The 20,354-nt window shown below is 32.1% G+C and overlaps 1 protein-coding gene across 4 annotated transcripts in view; it reads right to left on the bottom strand.

The window, feature by feature from the left end:
- The window catches only part of CDH19 (cadherin 19), a 104,399-nt gene that overhangs the window by 48,596 nt on the left and 35,449 nt on the right, over positions 1 to 20,354 (bottom strand). For all 4 annotated transcript variants that reach the window (XM_024235962.3, XM_054538057.2, XM_054538058.2 and 1 more), the window contains exons 3-5: positions 19,769 to 20,063; positions 5,388 to 5,507; positions 2,069 to 2,233 (exon numbers count right to left, since the gene is read on the bottom strand). In XM_024235962.3, the coding sequence (XP_024091730.1) occupies positions 2,069 to 2,233; positions 5,388 to 5,507; positions 19,769 to 20,063 (580 nt within the window). The remainder of the gene's footprint in view (positions 1 to 2,068; positions 2,234 to 5,387; positions 5,508 to 19,768; positions 20,064 to 20,354) is intronic.

The following is a 20,354-nucleotide window of genomic DNA, read 5'->3' on the forward strand; positions in this document are numbered from 1 at the left end:
AATATTAAAGTCAGGAAAAATCAGAGGGAAACTGAGAAAGGTAGTAGAAGCTTCAGGATATTTTATCGCAACAAGTTCCTTAGGAATCTTCCTGTCTTCCAGAGTCTTCTACTTGCTATTTAATCATCATCTGCATAAATTTAGACCAAATTTATTTAATAAATCCAGCCACTATTTCATACATATTATATGCCAATTATTTTATAAAGTTCTGGATATTTCATATTTAACTTGGCGTTCTCTTCTTGCCTTCAGAGGCCATATTAATGTTGTGGACAGAACACAACATATGTATCATATACATCATATGTGACACTACATAGGGAGAGATGAAGGTGCAGACTCTGACCCCTTGCCTATAGTCCATCCACAGAGGAACTGTTTTCTTAACCCATATAACAGTGGTAATCTTTTAATATGACAAAATTTAAAATTGTGAGATAGAGCAGAATTAAAAAAATGAGATTTGTGATATTTATTGAAAAATCAAAAGATCTGATAACCTTGCATATGTTGGCTACACTGAGTAGTGTCTGTATTATTTAGGTGTGGGCATTTGTGTGTGCACACACACATTAACAGATATTCTCAAGTCTGTACAACTCATGAATGGAAAATGCAGGGTTTAAAAGCAAATTTGTATGATGCCAACTTCCTGTGCTTATTCATGGACTCAACTACCAGAAGGAAGTCAGTGAAAGTAACATTTCACTTGGGCCATTAAAAATGATATGATTTCACTTGAGTTTGAGGAATGGGGCAAGGAACAGAAAAGGATGAGGAAAAAAATAGTAATCAAAAGATAGTTTTGTTTCTGTCTATAAACAATCAACAACTAAGAAATCATGCTATGGTATAATTTTTTTTATTGGCTCCTTTCTTTGTTCCATGCTAATTAAATTTTCTTCCTAGCATGATAATTACTTATGCTTTCTGGAAGTGCTTATAAATGTATTCCTGTAGCTAAAACAGTATAACCTGAAAAATAAATTTCCTAGAAAATAAATTCCTCTAATAATTGCATAAGAAAATTTTATGAAGCATACCGTGTGCTTATATTTAGCTTGTAGTAATTGCTTAAATTATTAGAGCAGGTGTGGCCTATTCTGGCTTATAAAGTAAAAAGAAATACAAAAAGTCATTTTTAAATGATTATCTATGGTTTGCAGAAGAAGGACCCCACAAAGATATCTGTGTCCAAATTCCCCTGAACACATAAATATATTACCGAAAGTGGCAAAAGGGAATTAAGTTTGCAGGTGGAATTCAGGTTGCTAATTAGCTGACCTTGAGAACATTATCCTGCTTTATTCAACTGGGTTTGGTCTAATTACATGAGTGCTTAAAAGTGGAAGAGGCAAATGTGTGGGTTAGAGGGTTGTCAGTGTGTGAAGTATGTGGCACTCCTTGCTGCTTCTGGGATGTGTGGGCTAAATCAAGAACCATAAAGAGGCCTTCAGGAATTAAGGATGTCTCCCAGCTTACAGCCATCAATAAAACAGAGACCTTAACTCTACATACACGTAAAGTGAATTCTGCTAACCCTTAAATGAACTAGGATCCTACAGCAAGAAATGCCTCCCTGAATCCTTTGATCATAACCCAATGCGACCCATAATACATTTGTCTTAAGCCATGAAGTTTGTGACAATTTATTACAGCAAGAAGAGACGCTAACACATTATTCTTTCATTCGTATTTAACATTCATAAGGGAACATCACACTCTGGGGACTGTTGTGGGGTGGGGGGAGCGGGGAGGGATAGCATTGGGAGATATACCTAATGCTAGATGAGGAGTTAGTGGGTGCAGCGCACCAGCATGGCACATGTATACATATGTAACTAACCTGCACATTGTGCACATGTACCCTAAAACCTAAAGTATAATAATAAATAAATAAATAAATAAATAAATAAATAAAAATCATACCAGAACAATTGACAAATTTATTTTATATAATTTTAGAGTTAATGTAGTGCTTTTAGAATGAAAACTACATAATCTGCTTATATTTAACACACTCATATTTATATTGTAATGAAGATTTACAATCCTTTTTACTTACTTTCTTTAAATATAGGCTTATTGTCATTAACATCTGAAAGTTTAATTAATACACTTGTTGTTCCAGACAATGCTCCTGGCTGACCAATCATGTCCTTGGCTTGAATAATTACCCAATACTCATCTTGCAGTTCTCTATCCATTTTAGAAGATATTCTTATGACTCCTTTAAAAATATAATAAAATTCCGATTATTTAATTATTAATCATGACAGAGTTCTAGTTAATTTCTTAACCATTGCAGTATACATTATTTGCTGTATGTTGAACCACTACAATGTGACAGAGACTTCCCTGGAGAAAAATAATAAAAATAAATTAAACATCAACACTGCCTAGAATCTAGAGTGATCACCACAATACTAGGAACACTGGTAGGCCCTTAATAAAATACTGTGTTAAGATAATCCACAGGTAGAAAAAAACGAATGTCTTGTTTTTACTTTAACCTATTTTCTGCTATCTTTTCTAACATAATATTGGCTTGCTAGAGTTAACTTTGTCCCCGAAACTCTGAAGTTAGTATATTATTGATAAATTTGTAAATTACAATACCAAATTTATGAAATAAATATCATGCCCTTATTATTTTGAAGTCTACTTAGAATTATGAGATCTGAAGAAGACCTGGTTGTTGACCCACAGTTATTTTATATGTGTGTGTGTGTATACACATATATAATATATTCAAACTCAAGATAATTAATGATAAATATTGCAATAAATGCTTAAATTCTATAAAATTATTTAGTATACATTTATTAACTATCACTGAAAAGAACCTAAGAAAATCTTAAGACAGGTTCATAAGAGAGGATTCAACATTTCTAAAGATTTGGGGAACACATAAACATTCACAAAAATTAAATAATAGCCAATACCCAAATATATCAAGGGCAAAATACTCATTAAAATTGTGATATTAATGAACATAAAGATGGAAACAATAGACACTCAGGACTACTAGAGAGGGGAAGGAGGGAGGGCGGGAGAAAGTTGAAAAACTTCTGATCAGGTAGCATGCTCACTACCTGTGTGTGATGGGATCATTAGTACCCCAAACCTCAGCATCACAGAATTTCCCCGTGTAATAAACTTGCACATTTACTCCCTGAGCCTAAAATAAAAGTAAATAAAAAAAACACAATAAACTTGTGGAAAAAATGACATATGAGTATAAAATGCACACCTGATTTCAAAGACTGAGAACAAAAAATGTGAACTATCTCCATAGTTTTGTATTATTTGTTGCAATGGTAGTATTTTTGATTTATTGGATTAAATTTAATATAATATAATTTTTTAAAAAATTGTTGTATGAATTTTTAAAAGATAAATTAGACCATAACATGAGGGGATTTTAGTTGCAGACTAAAGTATTTCACACATGTAATCAATTATTTGAATCCAATGGAAAGCATTGAATATATTGCACAAGTGCTGCTAGCGTCTCCCTGTATGTGACTCAGGGGAGAGGGACCTAGGAGTCTTTGTTCCCTATTAACTGTGTCTACTTTACTTTCAACTTTTCCTCTCAGCCTTTAGACTGAATAAAGGATGTGTATTTCTGGATCTTACGCACTTCAGAACTTATGCTTTCAGTAATTTAATCCATGTTTGTCGCTGTTCATACCAACGCTTCTCCAGCAATGCAAGTAATAGTTTAGCTAACCTGCTCAGTATATTTAAAAAGTCAGTGTGCAGGGTAGGGGCTGGGGGTGGAAAGAAAACATGGTCACGAAGGCCTGGTATGACCCAGCATGTGTTTGTACTCTAGACACCTCCCTTTCTTCTCTCTTCTGCGTTTCTCCACAATGGTGTCCAGTTATTCTAAGAGTTTCAACTCTTTCCCACCTCAGGAATTTCCCTAATTTTTCCCATGCCCTGAAATCATCTTCCACTCTCCCTTCCTTGTCTACAGACTCAGCTAAACTTTCTAATTTCAGTGTATTCTGCCTTGACCACACAATATAAAATCAGCCTCACTTGTTTTCTCTCACTGAAACTTTTTGGTTTTACTTCATAATTACCCACAGTGGAATGTATGTGTGTATTACTATTCATGTTTAATATCTATCTGTAAGTTCCAAGAAAGAAGAGTCCATTCTTATATCTTGTTTTTGTTACTATTATGTATTATTTTAAATTTTGCAATGTGTACCTTTATAAATCTAGCAAGTTGTATAACATTTGGTACATATTCAGCCTTTCTAAACCCGAATGTGTGAGGGAATTAAAGTCTAATGTTTTGAGGCATTCATTGTATATAATAAAATAATTTTTCTTCCACACATTTGAAAAAATAAAGGCCATGTACATTCCTGAAAGAATTAAGAACATAGGTACTCAAATAATATTTTTTAGAATCTGATTCTCTCAAGAAATCCTAATTGAAAAAGGCTGAGACATTCAATATTTGCTGAATGAATAAATAAGAAATGTTTAAAGATCCAACACAATACTTTAATTCTTTAAGGGTTTTGATATAAGCTGGAAATAGCATTTTCCTTGTATTAAAAACCATAGAATTTTACTTCTTTGGCACTTCTCACGTTCTTCGGTGATTAGTTATATATATACTTTTTTCAGTGGAGACTATAATCTTCTAAAGGAAAAAAAAATTACATGGGTCTAATCTTTGTTTAAAACACAAAAATTAATATTTGTTTAATGAATTAGGGTCATATGATTGTTTAAAGAAAAGAGAAAACTCTGTTCTACCTATTTTATATTCAGTTGATTAATGCAGATTGGTAAAGCAATATTACAAAAAGAATCAAATATTGTATTCATGTAAATCAGAAATCTGTAAAATACAGAATTATTTTTAGGTGAATGTCTCATATCAACGTGTACACTTAGCCTTATACTCAGACTTAATCTCAGTCACTCTGCAGGGTTATGCAGATGTATTTCATTGTGGTTTTAGTTTGTATTCCCTGATGACTAATGAGGCTGAGCATTTTTAATATGCTTACTGGCTTTCTGTATATTGTTCTTTGTCAATTGCTTATAAATGTTTTTTCCCTATATTTTTAAATTGGGTTGCTGGTCTCTTTTTCTAATTCATTTAAAAGAATCTTTACATATGATTTATACCACATATGTAAGTAATTTGTGCTATGGACATGGAAAATCCAATCTCCTAACCTAGAAATATCAGCTAAAAGACTAAAAGTAATTAAATGCTTAGGAATTGCAATCTTTTTACTTATTGACATATCATGACATGACATGACATGTTTCTAAGCAGATAATTTTTGCTGACAATTGCCTTCTTTAGAATCATGTTAAACTTTGCTTGTTTCATTCACAAATACCTGTTGTTGGTTCAACAGAAAAATATGGCTGGCCTTGAAGTAAGCTGTAGAGGAGACGAGCATTATTACCACTTGAAGGATCGTCAGCATCACTTGCTGTCACCTGGATGACTAATGTTCCTAAAGAGAACATAATACAGGAAATTAAGATTGTGGTTTTATTCAGGATGAATTCAGTTCTGTTAAGCCGTCTTTCTTTACCAAGCAAGATGTTGTTACAAAATGAAATCTCAATTCACCTCCTTGTTCTTAATTGTAAAAGTAATGTATTTTTTTGTTGCTTTTTATTTTTTTCAGGCAAAAGTATATAACTTTTAATACAAAATATTCCTGATTCCCATATGCAATATGGAATTTTAAACATGTAGATTGATGGCCTAATAAGATGTAGCTATTAAACAATTCATTGTAATGTATAATTTATAAATCAGAAACTTTTCCAAGGTGTATTATTAGTGGAGAAATTAAAAGGAACTTGGAAATGCTTTTCACCAAAAATTATAGCGTAGCCTATACCTTAAACAAAGTGGAGAAGGTTGATAAATATTTACAAAGATTATTGAATTGGGCTTGAAAGAGTATCCAGTTGAGGATAAGTATGGGCATAATTATTTAGCTCCTTTAATTCTCTTCTCTAATATACATACTAGCTTTGATGAATTTTTTAAAAAGCAAAGTACAATCTTGCAGATATTGATAACATAAACATTCTCATTAAAATTCAGTAACAAGAAATAAAATCATATGGAATAATTATTTTTACATTTAAAATTAGTGCTCAGATTTTTAAAATATTTATTCAAAAATATTGAGTTTTCAAAGTATCTTTCTGTAAACATGGAATTGAATGTCATGGATCTTATTTGAAATATGTATTTGTTGAAACACTGTTTACTGTGTCAATAAGAATGGCAACATGAATGATACAAAATCAAATAGCTTCTGTGGTTTCATTTACAACTAGCATCACGAATTTTCTCATCGTAGCCCAATTTTATAAACTGATACACTCTAACAGGAATCCATTCTATACTTCACTAACATGAAACTTTTAAAGTGGCCCTAAATAGTATGTATTCTTTGCTCTTTTGTCTTAATATTTTTATAATGCTATTTAACATTTGTTTTAATATCATACAGCATATTCTATTGAAGTAGAATTTCTTTTTATTCATGTAATTTTAATGGATAATACCTTTACCTGATTCAAAATCAAGAAAAATAAAATGCATGAGAGGAAAACTCTTTGCCTCTCTTTTCCAAAACTTATTGAATAACCACTCAATGTGTAGACACTTACTAGTTTCAGATGTTTTAAAGTGAATTTATTTAGTAATTTATAAAAGTTTTTCCAACAAAATAGTTAACAGGGACCATCACTTTCATTGATCTATATTGGGCAAGACTTGTTCCTTTAACTATCCTTCTATGCACCGATCCACTTACTTATCCCACATTTCCTCATTATAATTCTCTATCGTTTCTTTCCATAAGGGGTTCCCATCCCTGGTTTCTAGAACTATATTTCCTATCTTTGGCTTCAGATACCATCATCAAAATCATAGCATTTTTAGAGTTGACTAAAATAAATTTTAGTAATATAAGTCCTTAGGGCCCCTAAGCTAGTACTATACAAATGAGAACCAAGAAGTCCAGAAAATGCAATGACTCACAAAAGGTGACCTCACACTTTGATGATAGAAATATGTCATACAGTTAGGTCCTTTTTTCCAGTCCAGTTTTTTTTAGCACAGTTTTTCTATAAAATAAATTTTATTATATATATTTAAGGTATGCAACATGGTATGCATATAGATAGTAACATGATTACTATAGTAAAGCAAATTATATCTATCATCTCACAAAGTTACCCATTTTTGTGTGTGCATGGAAAGAGCAAGTAAAATCTACTCACTCATCACAAATCGCAAATATAATACAATATTATCAAATATAGTCCTCATGTTGTACATTAGATCTCTAGATTTGTTTATCTTACTTATCTGATACTTTGTATTCTTTGACTTACATATCTCCATTTCCTCCCTCGTCATACCCCCGACACATTATTTTATTCTCTATCTTTCTATATTGAACTTTTTTTAGATTCCACATATAAATAAGATCATGCAATATTTTTATTCTGTGTCTGGCTCATTTCACTGAGCATAATGTCCCCCAGGCTCATCCATGTTGTGGCAAATGGCGAGATTTTCTTCTTTGACAAGACTTAATGATATTCCACTGTAAATATATAACACAGTTTCTTTATTTATTCCTCTATCTGATAAGGGATTTATTTAAGAGAACTCATACAACTCAATAGCAAAAAGCCAAATAATCAGATTAAATAATTGGCAAAGAACCTGAATAGACATTTCTCCAACGAAGACACACAAAAATAAATGGCCAATGGTTATATGAGTGGGTTCTCAACATCACTAATCATCATGAAAATGCAAATAAAAACTACTGTGAAATATCACTTGACACTTGTTAGGATGTCTATTATTAAAAAGACAAGAGATAGCAAGTGTTGGTGAGAGTATAGAGAAAAGGGAACACGTGCACTGTAGGTGGGAATGTAGATTCATGTAGCCATTATGGAAAGCAATATGGAGGTTCCTAAAGAAATTAACAGTAGAACTACTATATGACCGAGCAGACCCACTACTGGGTATTTATTTAAAGAAAATGAAATACACCACTAGTAAAGATATCTGCACTCTCATGTTCACTGCAAACTTATTCACATTAGTAAAGACATGGAAACAACTCTCATTTCTCTCGATTTCCCTTTGTATCTGATACCAATGTGTACTCCTTACACACACCTGGATTATTGTGCCTGCTCGGTAACCTACTGCACACCTGTTCTCTCAGGTCTCCTCTTGATCAGACGCATAGAAAACAAAGAGGTAGTGACTTGCCAGAGCACGCGAACATTTTTTACTGATGCTTCATTTACTTGTAACCAAAAGTTACTTCTTCAGTGTTTTTCTCTTGTTGTCTGCTAAGTGGAGAACCTAATGTATTCTGTTAATAGATTACACAAAATAATTTCCCTAAGTGTGTAGAAAATCTAAAAGGTCAAATTCTTAGAAATTTTAGTGGATAAAAACTGTGATATTATAAATATTCAGAACACCACTCACACATGAATTTGATGGGGATTTTAATTTCTGGGGAAATACTTGTTATTCTTTCTTATGAAACTTGTGGCATTTTAAAAGAACCAAGGCTATAGAATTGGTGTAATTCAACAATGTTTTAGAAATGCTTACTTTTTGGTAAGGACTATCAATGAGTAATAAGTGATTCACTCCTTACATTTTTGTGTGTGAGAAGATGTTTATGTGTATATATAGGCATATATGTATACATGTAGATCTAAGTATGGTGTATTTATATGTGTGTATATATATATACATTTATATATATGTCTGTGTGTGTGTATATATACATATATACATATACATATATACCCATATATACATATACATATATACACATATATATACATATACATATATACACATATATATACATATACATATATATACACATATATATACATATACATATATACACATATATATACATATACATATATATATACACATTTACTGAAAAGGTTCCCTGATGTTCAGCTCTGCCACCTTCTCATGAAGGGGTTCCCTATATTTGTATAATCTTATCTCTGATTCTCTAGTTGGCTCCGCTAGCTATTCATTGCTCCAGGCTAAACATTATTGTCTGAACTACTGTAGTTTTGTCTAGGCCTTTGCTCCTTATCAGTGCAACTCCTGTAGGTATTCTTCTTCAATAAAATTGCCTTGCAGAGGTTGCAGTGTCCAGACATCATGCCATTGCACTCCAGCCTGGGCGACAGACATGTATCTGTATCTAATTATATATCTGTATATTATATATGTATACATTTAAGAGGGCAAAAATATGCAGCAGTATTTCCAAATATTTAGTGCTTGTAGTTTTTCTCTTAATTTTTATTCATGCCTTGGAAATGTTGGCTGTAAAATTTGGATGAATCTTAGCAATGTTCGATTTTTACAGGACCCTAATTGTCTTTGTTTATTTTATTTAGTTGTTTCCAACTTTCTTTTTCCTTTTTCAGTTATTATTGACATCATGATTTACAAAACACAGTTTAAGCAATTTTAAATCCTCTTGGATTTTTTCTATGTTTTTAAAGAGAATTAAGCCTGTATGTTTTCCTAATCAGTAACTTCTATTCGGCAGAAATCCTCAAGAAATAGTCAAGTAACATAAAGAGACCACAATCATAATTCAATATAAAAGCAGATAGCAATATAAAAATATTTAACACAATTGTAAGTATTTATATTTTTATAAAGACTTGTTATTTGTAAGCGAATCAATTTGTACATTCACCTGTAGTTAGGAATTAGTTTTATAGTCCACATAAAATTGAAAACATTACTATGAAACCAATAAAGTGTCTTTCAGTGGAAATGATCAATTGTCTTATAGTGCCCCTTTCCTAGTTAAATATAGGTTAACTAACACTTGTTGGTTTAGACAATGAATGTTTAATTCCTACATAATTTTTTATAAGAACATATGTAAGTATTTCAGCATTTGTCTGTAATATCAGAACTGTGCCATGTTTGAGTCATAATGAATACCACCACAATGCTCTTTTCAAGTACTGGAGGATTTCTAGGCTTATGTAATTACTTCCGTTCATGTCCTGATTCTTGTTTACTGTCAGAATCACTCCAAAGAGGTTTATGAGAAATGCGGCTCCCATCCCCGGTCATCCCATTTCCTAAAAACAATCCACTTATCACTATGAATTGCTGTTGTGTTCTAAAATATTATGGCTACTAGTCTACATAAGAAGCATTGTTTATACAGGCCATATCTGTATCCTCTTGAAACTTTTAAAATTGTATTTCCATGGAAAATATATTTCAATTTTTTATATAAAGGAGAAAAATAAAAAAATACAAAGTACATCTAAAAATCAACTTACATTTGCAATAAAAACTTTTTAAAAATTAAGAATAAAAGGAAACTCTCTGAATCTGATAATGAATGCTTTTAAACCTTGACAGTAATTATATTTAATTGTGAAGTGTTAAAACTTTTCCTCTGCAATAATAAAAAGAAAAAATGTCTTTCTGTCACTGTTATTTTTTTTCGGCATTGTAGTGAACTTCCTAGACAATGCAATGAGGCAATACCATGCAGTTATAACGCATTTATAGACAGGTAGATAAATAAATATTGGAAAAGAATAAATAAAACTAAATAATTAAAGTCAATAATAGTTTTTGCTAGAAACTCAAATAAAATATGCATATAGTTACAGAAAAATATTAAATTCATAAATTTAGCAAGTCAACAGGGACACAACCTATATATAAAAGTGCATTTTTTAATATATGAATATATGAATATATATATATATATACACTCTGGTATATATATATTCATGAAACCTATTTTAGTTAAATATATAATATATATGAAAAGAAATAAAATATTCAGGAATATCTAAACAAAAATTGTAACCTCTGCAAAACAACTAAAGGTAAATTAACGATATAAGTAAATAGATGAAAATACTGGATTTAGGAATTAGATGACTACTTAAAAGTAAAAAAAGTACACAGCTTAAAAGCTAGCTCAATCAAAATCCTAGTAGACTGTATAAATGGCTAACCTGGAAAGACAATTAAAAAAATCAGTAAAATTTGCATGGAAAAACAAGGACCAAGCATGGTCCAGGCATTTTTTGTTTGTTTCTTTTGTTTTGTTTTTGTTTTTTTGAGAGGAAGTCTCACTCTGTCACCCAGGCTGGAGTGCAATGGCATGGTCTCTGAACACTGCAACTTCTGCAAGGCAATTTTATTGAAGAAGAATACCTACAGTAGTTGCACTAATAACGAGCAAACGCCTAGGACAAAACTACAGTAGTTCAGACAATAATATTTGCCCCTGGAGCAATGAATAGCTGGTAGAGCCAACTAGAGAATCAGAGATAAGATTACACAAATATAGAGAACCCCTTCACCAGAAGGTGGCAGAGCTGAACATCAGGGAAACTTTTCAGTAAATTCTGCAGGGTCAGCTTGATGTCTCCATTTATCTGTCCATCTATCTAGCACCAATTTTGTGATATAAAATTTGGCACCTGCTTTACACCTTTCACAAATATCGGTTTAAAACAGATTGCAGATCCAAATGTGAAAGGTAAATAATAAGAAAAATAAGAATATAAATATTAGAATAATAAAACTTTCAGAAAAAAAAGAAAAATAGAGGGGGAAAAGCAAAAATGTCAGAATCAGGGCAAATATATGTATATAATATTTATGGAAAACATATATTTAGTCCTGGTGAATTTGATATTTTTCTCAAAGCCCAAATCTCTTTTTCAATTTGTTAAACATATTTTTTGTTACTCTTCCCAACCTGGATTGGTTGTTTTTACTCTACTGAAGAAGGGTAGCATATTTAGGGTGCATTATCTGATAAGAATGTGAAGCATGGTACAGGTCATATGTATCTAACCTCTTTAGTCTCTCTTCATTCATTTGATGAACATTTTATTATGATAGCATTAATACTTGCAAAGTGGATCTTACTACATTGGTGGATCAAAAATTAAATTCTACATTTTATACTGGAAATAGATATTTCTAACAAAAGAAATAATATATATGCACATTAATAAAATCTTTTTTAGAGAAGATTTTAACATTAAATATAGCACCAGAAGAATATTCTTCATAAGTATTTACATCATTTAATGAGTTTCTTAGTTTAACTATTTTATCATACAGTGCTTCTGGGTTACCCCTTGTCCTCTTTCAGATTTAACTATGTCTTAAGATAAGTCTATTTATTGCTCATTTGTCTGACAGACTGTTTCTCACACTCCATGGAAGAAGCTACAAGTACAAAGCAAATGTTTGCAAAATTCACTCTGGCTTATTTTAATGACTTAATAATAGTCATTTTGTAAAACAGAAAATCCGGGACAAATGCTTCCAGGACATGATGACAGAAACATAGAAGTAAAGCAGAACTGTCCTGGGTAAAACTGGAGCTCTGATCACTCAATCTACCTTAAAACAACAGTGACAATATAAAGTGACCACCAGGATAGCACACAAAATGAAAATAACGTAGCATGAATTGTGTATGTTGAGTTGCCATAGGCTTAAGTCCTATTATTCCCCGCAATACACCATCCAGTAAGCAGAATTGGGTAACTACCAAATGATGGGAACTCTGAAAAGTTTAAATTAATGAGATCCTTGAAATCAAATTAGCAAGGAATGTAAACAGAGAATGAAAAAATGCTTTTTGGGGGACTGAAGGGTCCAAAGTTCAGCATGCATCCCTGAGTGGGGTCACTGTGGCTGGATCAGAGGTGGCAGTGGTATTTGGAAATGCAAAGAATCAAAATAACTTGTAGTTTGTATCCATTCTAAGTGAACAAAAGTGTGCTTAGAAAAAAAAAATTCTCTTGGAATCATATTTTAATTAGAGCAGCTTATCAGTTCACTTATTCTGATAATAAACATACAAATATAATTATTAATGTAATAATCTTGGGTTCCATTATTGTGTGGACAGTTGACACTGTTTGCATTACTCTGGAGAGACTTTTCATAATTGCAAATTTAAAATATTAATTATGTCTTTCTAGCTAGTTTCCAAATCTTGGCAACTTTTCATAGCAAAAGGTCTTTATAAAAATAAGTTCAACACAATATTTGACTTTGCTTATTTTATCAATCACATTCTTTGCAGAAACTTATTGTAACACAGGTCAGTGGTCCTTAACTTCTGTGGCACCAGGGACCAGTTTTGTGGAAGACAATTTTTCCATGGTCAGAGTGGGGAGTGGGCATGGGGATGGTCTGGGGATGACTAAAGTGCATTACAGTTATTGTACACTTTATTTCTACTGTTACTACATTGTAATATATAATAAAATAACTACACAACTCACCAGAATGAGGAATCAGTGGGAGCCCTGAGCTTGGTTTCCTGCAACTAGATAGTCCCACCTGGCGGTGATGGGAGACAGTGACAGATTATTAAGCATTAGATTTTCATAAGGAACATGCAACCTAGATTCCTCACATGTGCAGTTCACAGTAGGGTTCGCAGTCTTATGAAAATCTAATCCCGCCGCTGATCTGACAGGAGGCGGAGCTCAGGTGGTAATGCAAACCATGAGGAGTGGCTGTAAATACAAATAAGGCTTAGCTCTTTTGCCTGCTGCTCACCTCCTACTGTGCAGCCCGGTTCCTAAGAGGCCACAGACAAGTACCAGTCCGTGGCCTGCTTGTTGGGGACCCCTGACACAGGTGACACAGGATGTACATTTGTACCACGTGCTTGAAAGGAAAATGTTAGTTTGGTCATCTCTGGAAATTGCATTTACTGATATATTTTTCATTTTTATGACAGAAAATTTTAGTGTGATAACAGTATCTTAACAGAAGATAATATATTTGTTGTGTGTGTGAAATGAAGCATTCTTGTAATGTTTAAAGGTGCTAACCTGTATAAAACTACATAGAAATTTTAAAGATTGAGAGCATTAATGAAAGCATCAATAATAATTTATCCAAACATCAGATGTATTCTGCCATCACTGAGTAAAACCTGAGGTAAAGGTAGTGTAACTCTGTCTCTGTTGAGTTATGTAAATTTTATTATTAACCAGGAGTTATGCAGAGGATGAAACTATTCTCATGCAGATGTTTAACATGGCTTACAAAACTATTAAATGATGTTCTTTCCTGTGTCACATAGAATGCTTTATCCACTGGTGATTATGGGAAGCATACAAACAAAAAAATCATAAAAAGTGAAAAATTTTCCTATGCAGACTAATTTAGATATTATGTAGGCAATAGAGAGATTAGCAACCTGTGGTGAGGGCATTTTATAATTAAAGCTTACATTTATTATGGAATACTAAAGTACAGGTGCCACAGTATGCTATAGTGTTTGAATGCCAAGATTCCAGCTGTAGATTTCAAAATGATATTTGCTTTAGTATATTTTATTGGTTTTGAATTCAATAGTAAGAAGATTAACTGTTCTTTTCTTACAATGTAGATATAAATTTAATGGAAAAGCTATTTTTACATCCAGTTTTAGTACAAGTATACTTTGATTGATCTGAAACAAATTTATTGAGATGTAGGGTTGTATAATTGTCAACTTCAATGTTATACAGATGAAATAATATTATAGATATTATGCAGATATATTATGCAGATACAGATATTATGCAGATAATATGCAGAGTGATCCACACTCTGCATATGTAATTTCTGCAACAATAAAACAGGTATAAGATGAATGAGGTGATCAAATGATCAAATACATGACATAATAGTTGTATAGGTATATCTGCTCACTCCCTCACATTGGGAACTTATTTTATTAGTACGAGGATAATTATTTTTCTACCAGTACTGACTGACCCATTCTTGCTGCATTTATACTTGAGCTGCAATTACTCTACAACCTAAATTCTCAAAGTGAAACTCAGGAAATAGATAATATTTTCCCACTTGTCATCTTAACTGAGCAAAGTATTCTTCAAATTTTTTATTTTTCTGTCCATAGTCACCTAAAAACTAGGTCATTTTTATTATTTTTTGTGCTGTATTTTTGACACCTCTACTTTTTATAATCTGAGATAATGGAATTTAAGTAAAACAAATTAGACTGTGTTTAATAAATCAAACAATAATATATTTAGAAGAATAAGAAGAGAAATTCATCCCAGTCTCAATCATGTTCAACTCATGTGCCCAAAGGCAAGAGATTTATAGAATCTAATTTTCAAATGTGATAAATTTTGAAAATTCGTGATTTTTTACTTTCCTGAGTATTAACTGAAATTAAAGTTGTGTAGATTTTCCATACAAAGATTAAGGTGAATTTAATATTTCTATAAAAGCTCTCCTTTATGACATATTGTGCCATATTGTTGATGAAGAATATTAAATTTTCTATATGCTTTTCCAAAAAATGCAACTTAAAATATTGTAAAATAATTACAGAGATCATTATAATGTATTATATTTGAATTTAAAATCTGAAATGCCATAATAAGCTTCCTTAAATAGTAAGGTAAACAGAGACTTACTCATTAGTTATCCCCATTCATTTTCAAAAGCATCCGGTTTTGAAAATAAAAAGAAATGGTCATTGCAAGTGTAAGGAATGTTGGACACTTGCTAATATTAAAAATGATGCCCTCAGTGACTACAGATAAGAAAAATTTGGTGGAGGATATTTATTTGGAAAAGCTCCAAAGAGAGTGGATAGTCTTTTTACTAGACAATATATTCTCCTTGCTTTTATTAGGCAGAAATATGTGAAATTAAATTTTAAGGAAGTCAGGTTTTAAATTTTCCTTTTGCATTTGCACATACACAGACATATAAACAAAGTGTATTAACACTAATGATCATTCATAATGTGTACAATATCAATATCTATTTATTATGGTTGTTTTCCACGTAATGTGACTGGCTAAAGCATGTTTCACTTTTAGCAGGATTTTGTGCTGATTTGCAGAAGATAAGTTACCTGACTCTGCTTTGGTTTAATTGCTTATTAAGTAGTATACTACATGTATTTTAAATGCCCCTTCTTTTTTTGACATTATAAGGTTTTAGGTAAAACTAGTAAATATTATTGAAATGGAAGACTACATACGTGATAGGCTGGCTATTCAGATACAATTTCAGAATGATTTCCACGAATTTCACATCTCCTGAAATCTTCTAGTTATATCCTAAACTATTCTAATCACTTATTTAGCATTTTTTTGTCCACCCATGTACTCACTCATTTATTTATTCAATCCTTCCAAACCTCAGTCACTCTATGACTTGTGGTCTAATAAATCTTCTATTTTTGGATGGCAGAAAAATAGTAACTTTGCAAATCCAAATTGACAAGTGGGAAAGCATAATGTTTTATCTCAACTCTACTTGAAAGTTCTAGTTTGAAATTAATTTCATTTCAAACATAAATGTAGTCAGCAAAAGCCCATCATTACTTGTAAAGAAATGTGTGTTTAATAAGCAACAAGTTAATAATTTTCTTGATTTTATCTCATGACATAATGAAATATGGATTCCCTTCAGTAATTCAAACCAAATTCTGAGTTCAAGTGCAGATTCAAATATAATAATAGGCAGTTCACTTCAATACAACAGAAATATATGTAAGAAAAAGAAACAGTAAAATGTTTGCAATAGTTGTTTTTGAAGAATAAAGTAGCTGGCTAGGAAATTTGGAAGTAAGGTCAATATTCAAAAACTTAAATGGCTGTGGATATAGAAAGATAATGAAGAATTGAAGTTATATTTAGGTAATAAAATCCACAATATTTATTAATTTAATATTGAGATTGAGGAAAAAAGATAAATCACATATAATTTTATTAATTGATTTATTTACTTCACAATCAACACAAATGCAGGAATGCTTCAGAAGGAAGCCGTTGCTAGAAGTTTGGCAAAGCAATAGAAATATTCCCCTATTTCCATATTACATAACACTTCTAATAGCAACTGACCATCACTCAGCTGGCCTCTCCCTCTCATGGAAAGGTTATACAAAGTGCTCATTGGTTCTTGCATGATTTCATACAAAGCCTGGACCCTAACTGGCACTCACACAGTATGTATTGATTACACAAATTGAAAAGATAATTTGTACCTCTATCTCAAATTGCAATGCACAAAAAGATTTGTGCTTGCTAGATATTGCACAGACCAAACCATCTTTTGCAATCTCTCTGAACATCTACAGTGGGGCTGCACTGATACCATGATACCAATAATTCTCTCATAGGTTCACTACCCAACTCTGTAAAAAGGCAGTTTTGTACCTCCTCTGCTCTAAAATTTTACCCATGCTCTCTCAATTACTGCCTTCATATTATGCTTCACTGATAAAATAGAAATGTTTATTAACTGATTGGTTATGAACAAATATGTTAAACTATATTCTGTCCCTTCTATAAGTACAATGGATTCCATGACTTTTTCTTTTTTTTTTTTTTTCAAGAACAATTTTTTAGAAGTTATATCCCTTTTATTTTGCTTCAAAAAATATTATTCTCTGGAATCATTCCCCATAGTATATAACAGTGCTGTTCAATTTCCTTTCTTAAAAAACAATTGAATAGTCGTAAACAAGCCAAAAATCCTCTTGACCTTCATCTTTTTCTACCTAGCATCTCACATTTCATTTTCTCCCTGTGGCGTAACACCTTTTAGACTTGGCTTAACTCATTATTACTTCCTCTTATTCTTCCTTTTATGCCATACAATAGTCTTCAGTGTACTGTAATAGCACAAATTAAACTGCTGTACTTATCAAAAAACCAGGGGTCTTCAACTTACCAAATCAAAAGTCACCACTCTGTCTTAATCTTAGCCTCACAGCAGCATTCCACACGGTTGAGGGATTTCTTCTTTTGGAACATCTTTTCTCATATTTTTCCCTTCTTCCTACAACACTTGCCAATCCCGCTCATTCTAATTTGCCAGCCGACTGCTTTTTGCTTAACGGTCAAGTCAGCCTGGATGCTTTTCTCTTCTCCAGCTATATTCTCTGCCAAAGGGATATCATTCATTGCCATGCCTGACATACATGCTATATGTTGATGACTTCCATATTGATATATGCAGTCCTGAGCACTCTGCTATGGATTCTTTCTTCCTAGAATGTGGCATGGATGGCCTCTTTGTATAATTTACCTCAAATATCACCTCCTAAAATGTCCCGTTTCCTCCAGACAATTAATAATCATCATACCTCACCCATAAATAACACTTTTATACTATACATGATCATATATTATCTCCTTTAATTAAAATAACCATTTATTTGTATATAACTAAAATGTGTTTCACATTAGCAGGTAACTCCTTTATCTCCTTTACAATTTTATCTATAGTTTCAAAGGAAGATTCCTAGCATGCTACATCATAATATATGGAAGAAAGAAAAGAAGAAGAAGAAGAAAAGAAGAAAAGAAGAAGAAGAAGAAGAAGAAGAAGAGGAAGAGGAAGAGGAAGAGGAGGAAGAAGGAAGAAGAAGGAAGGAGAAGGAGAAGGAGAAGGAGAAGGAGAAGGAGAAGAAGAAAGAAGAAGGAAAAGGAGAAGGAGAAGAAGCAGCAGCGGCAGAGGAAGAAAAGCAAGAAGCAGAGGGAGGAAGGAGGAAGAGAGGGAATAAGGAGACAGAGGGGAGGGTAGTAAGGGAAAGGAGTAGAAGGTGGAGAAGGGGGAGGAGGAGAGGGAGGGATGAGGAAGGTGAACTGTTTCTTTGCCTACCTACCAAAATAATTTAAAGTGCTGTTTACATCTAACAATAATTTGTCTTGATATATATTACACAGGCAAATTTGTTTCTGCTGTATTTAAAGACCTATGTTCCAAGCAATGTAGAAATACATCTTTAAATTCCTACCTGGAATGTTAAAAATCAAGAATCAGGAAATTATATGATGAAATATGTATTTTTGGAATCATTGGCTAATGAATCAAGTAATGAGGTAAAGTAGTTATAAGCATGTTACCATAATTTAAAATGGCAAATATCAAATCACATTTATTTGTCACTGTTAAGTAAATTTTTGAATTTAACTTTCCAGTACATTGTGCTACAAAAATTTTTTGAGTGAATAACTGAGAGAAGTTTTGCGTAATCACAATTTCCCCTTTACTGGAAGACATTTCTAATTTCCAAGACAGTCAATCCTTATATCTTATGGAAACCATTCTCTCCTAAATGCACTATATTTAAAATACTAACAACAACAACACTGGGTTTTGAAAAGTATCTTCGAACAAATACAGCCACACACAGGTGTTCAACCACTTGGTTTTGTCTTAGTGTTTTTTTTTTCATCATTTTGATGTATACAGTAGAGTCTAATACATTCACTTTTCCTATTTTTTATGCATATCTTGCCAGATTATCTTATTTGCTTTTATGAGATACAAAAATATATTTTGTTCTGAAAAAGAAATTCTTGTACTTAAGAACCTAGTAAATGAACAAGGTAAAAAACCTTATGAATTGCTCAAATAAACACGTCTAAACTTCTTTTATTCCTGTGAAGGCTGAGATATTTTAGTAACATTAATGTGTAGTATCATTTTTTCAAAATTTGATGCATAGTCTAATTTTTCAAATATATTACTTAAACATATTTGTAGAAGGAAGTTCTAGTATAGAACCTTAAATAATATACTTCCAAAACATATCCTTAAAATTTTAAACCTGCTTTCATTGTTAATATATCTTTGATGTAAATTAATATGCAATACCTTCTGGAGACATCTCTGGTACAATGGCCTCATAAGGTTCATCTAGGAATTTTGGTTCATTGTCATTGATATCCGAAACTTTGATGACAAACTCAGAGTCAGGTTCCACAGCCCTTCCAGTAGTGATGTCTATTACCTGGGCTCTTAAGGTGTAGAGGGATCGCTCCTCTCTATCAAGCTTCTGTCTGGCATATATGTCACCTGTTCTTTCATCAATGATAAAAGTACTTCCAGCTCCAGCTCCCAAAAGCTTGTACTGGAAAGAATTGTTTCCATTATCTAAATCAGATCTTAGCTGCAAATGGAAAGAGGGATCATTTAGTTTTCAAACATCTGAAATGGACAAATCAAAATACAGATTTTCTTTTTACGTATGCTAATTATTCCCCAAGTTAATGATCTTATAGTATTTCCATATTACATTAAATGAGGCAAAATATTAATATCAAGATTAAACTCTATCACCAGGGAGAAGGAAGAGTGAATATTTAGTGTAAAGAGCTATACAAATTTCATTATTCTAAACAGAAACAAAAATAATTGGATAATAAAGCTTCTTTTGTAAGTTATGCACAACATAGTTGGT

This window comes from Pongo abelii, chromosome 17 (assembly GCF_028885655.2).
Source record: "Pongo abelii isolate AG06213 chromosome 17, NHGRI_mPonAbe1-v2.0_pri, whole genome shotgun sequence".
Lineage (NCBI taxonomy): Eukaryota > Metazoa > Chordata > Mammalia > Primates > Hominidae > Pongo > Pongo abelii.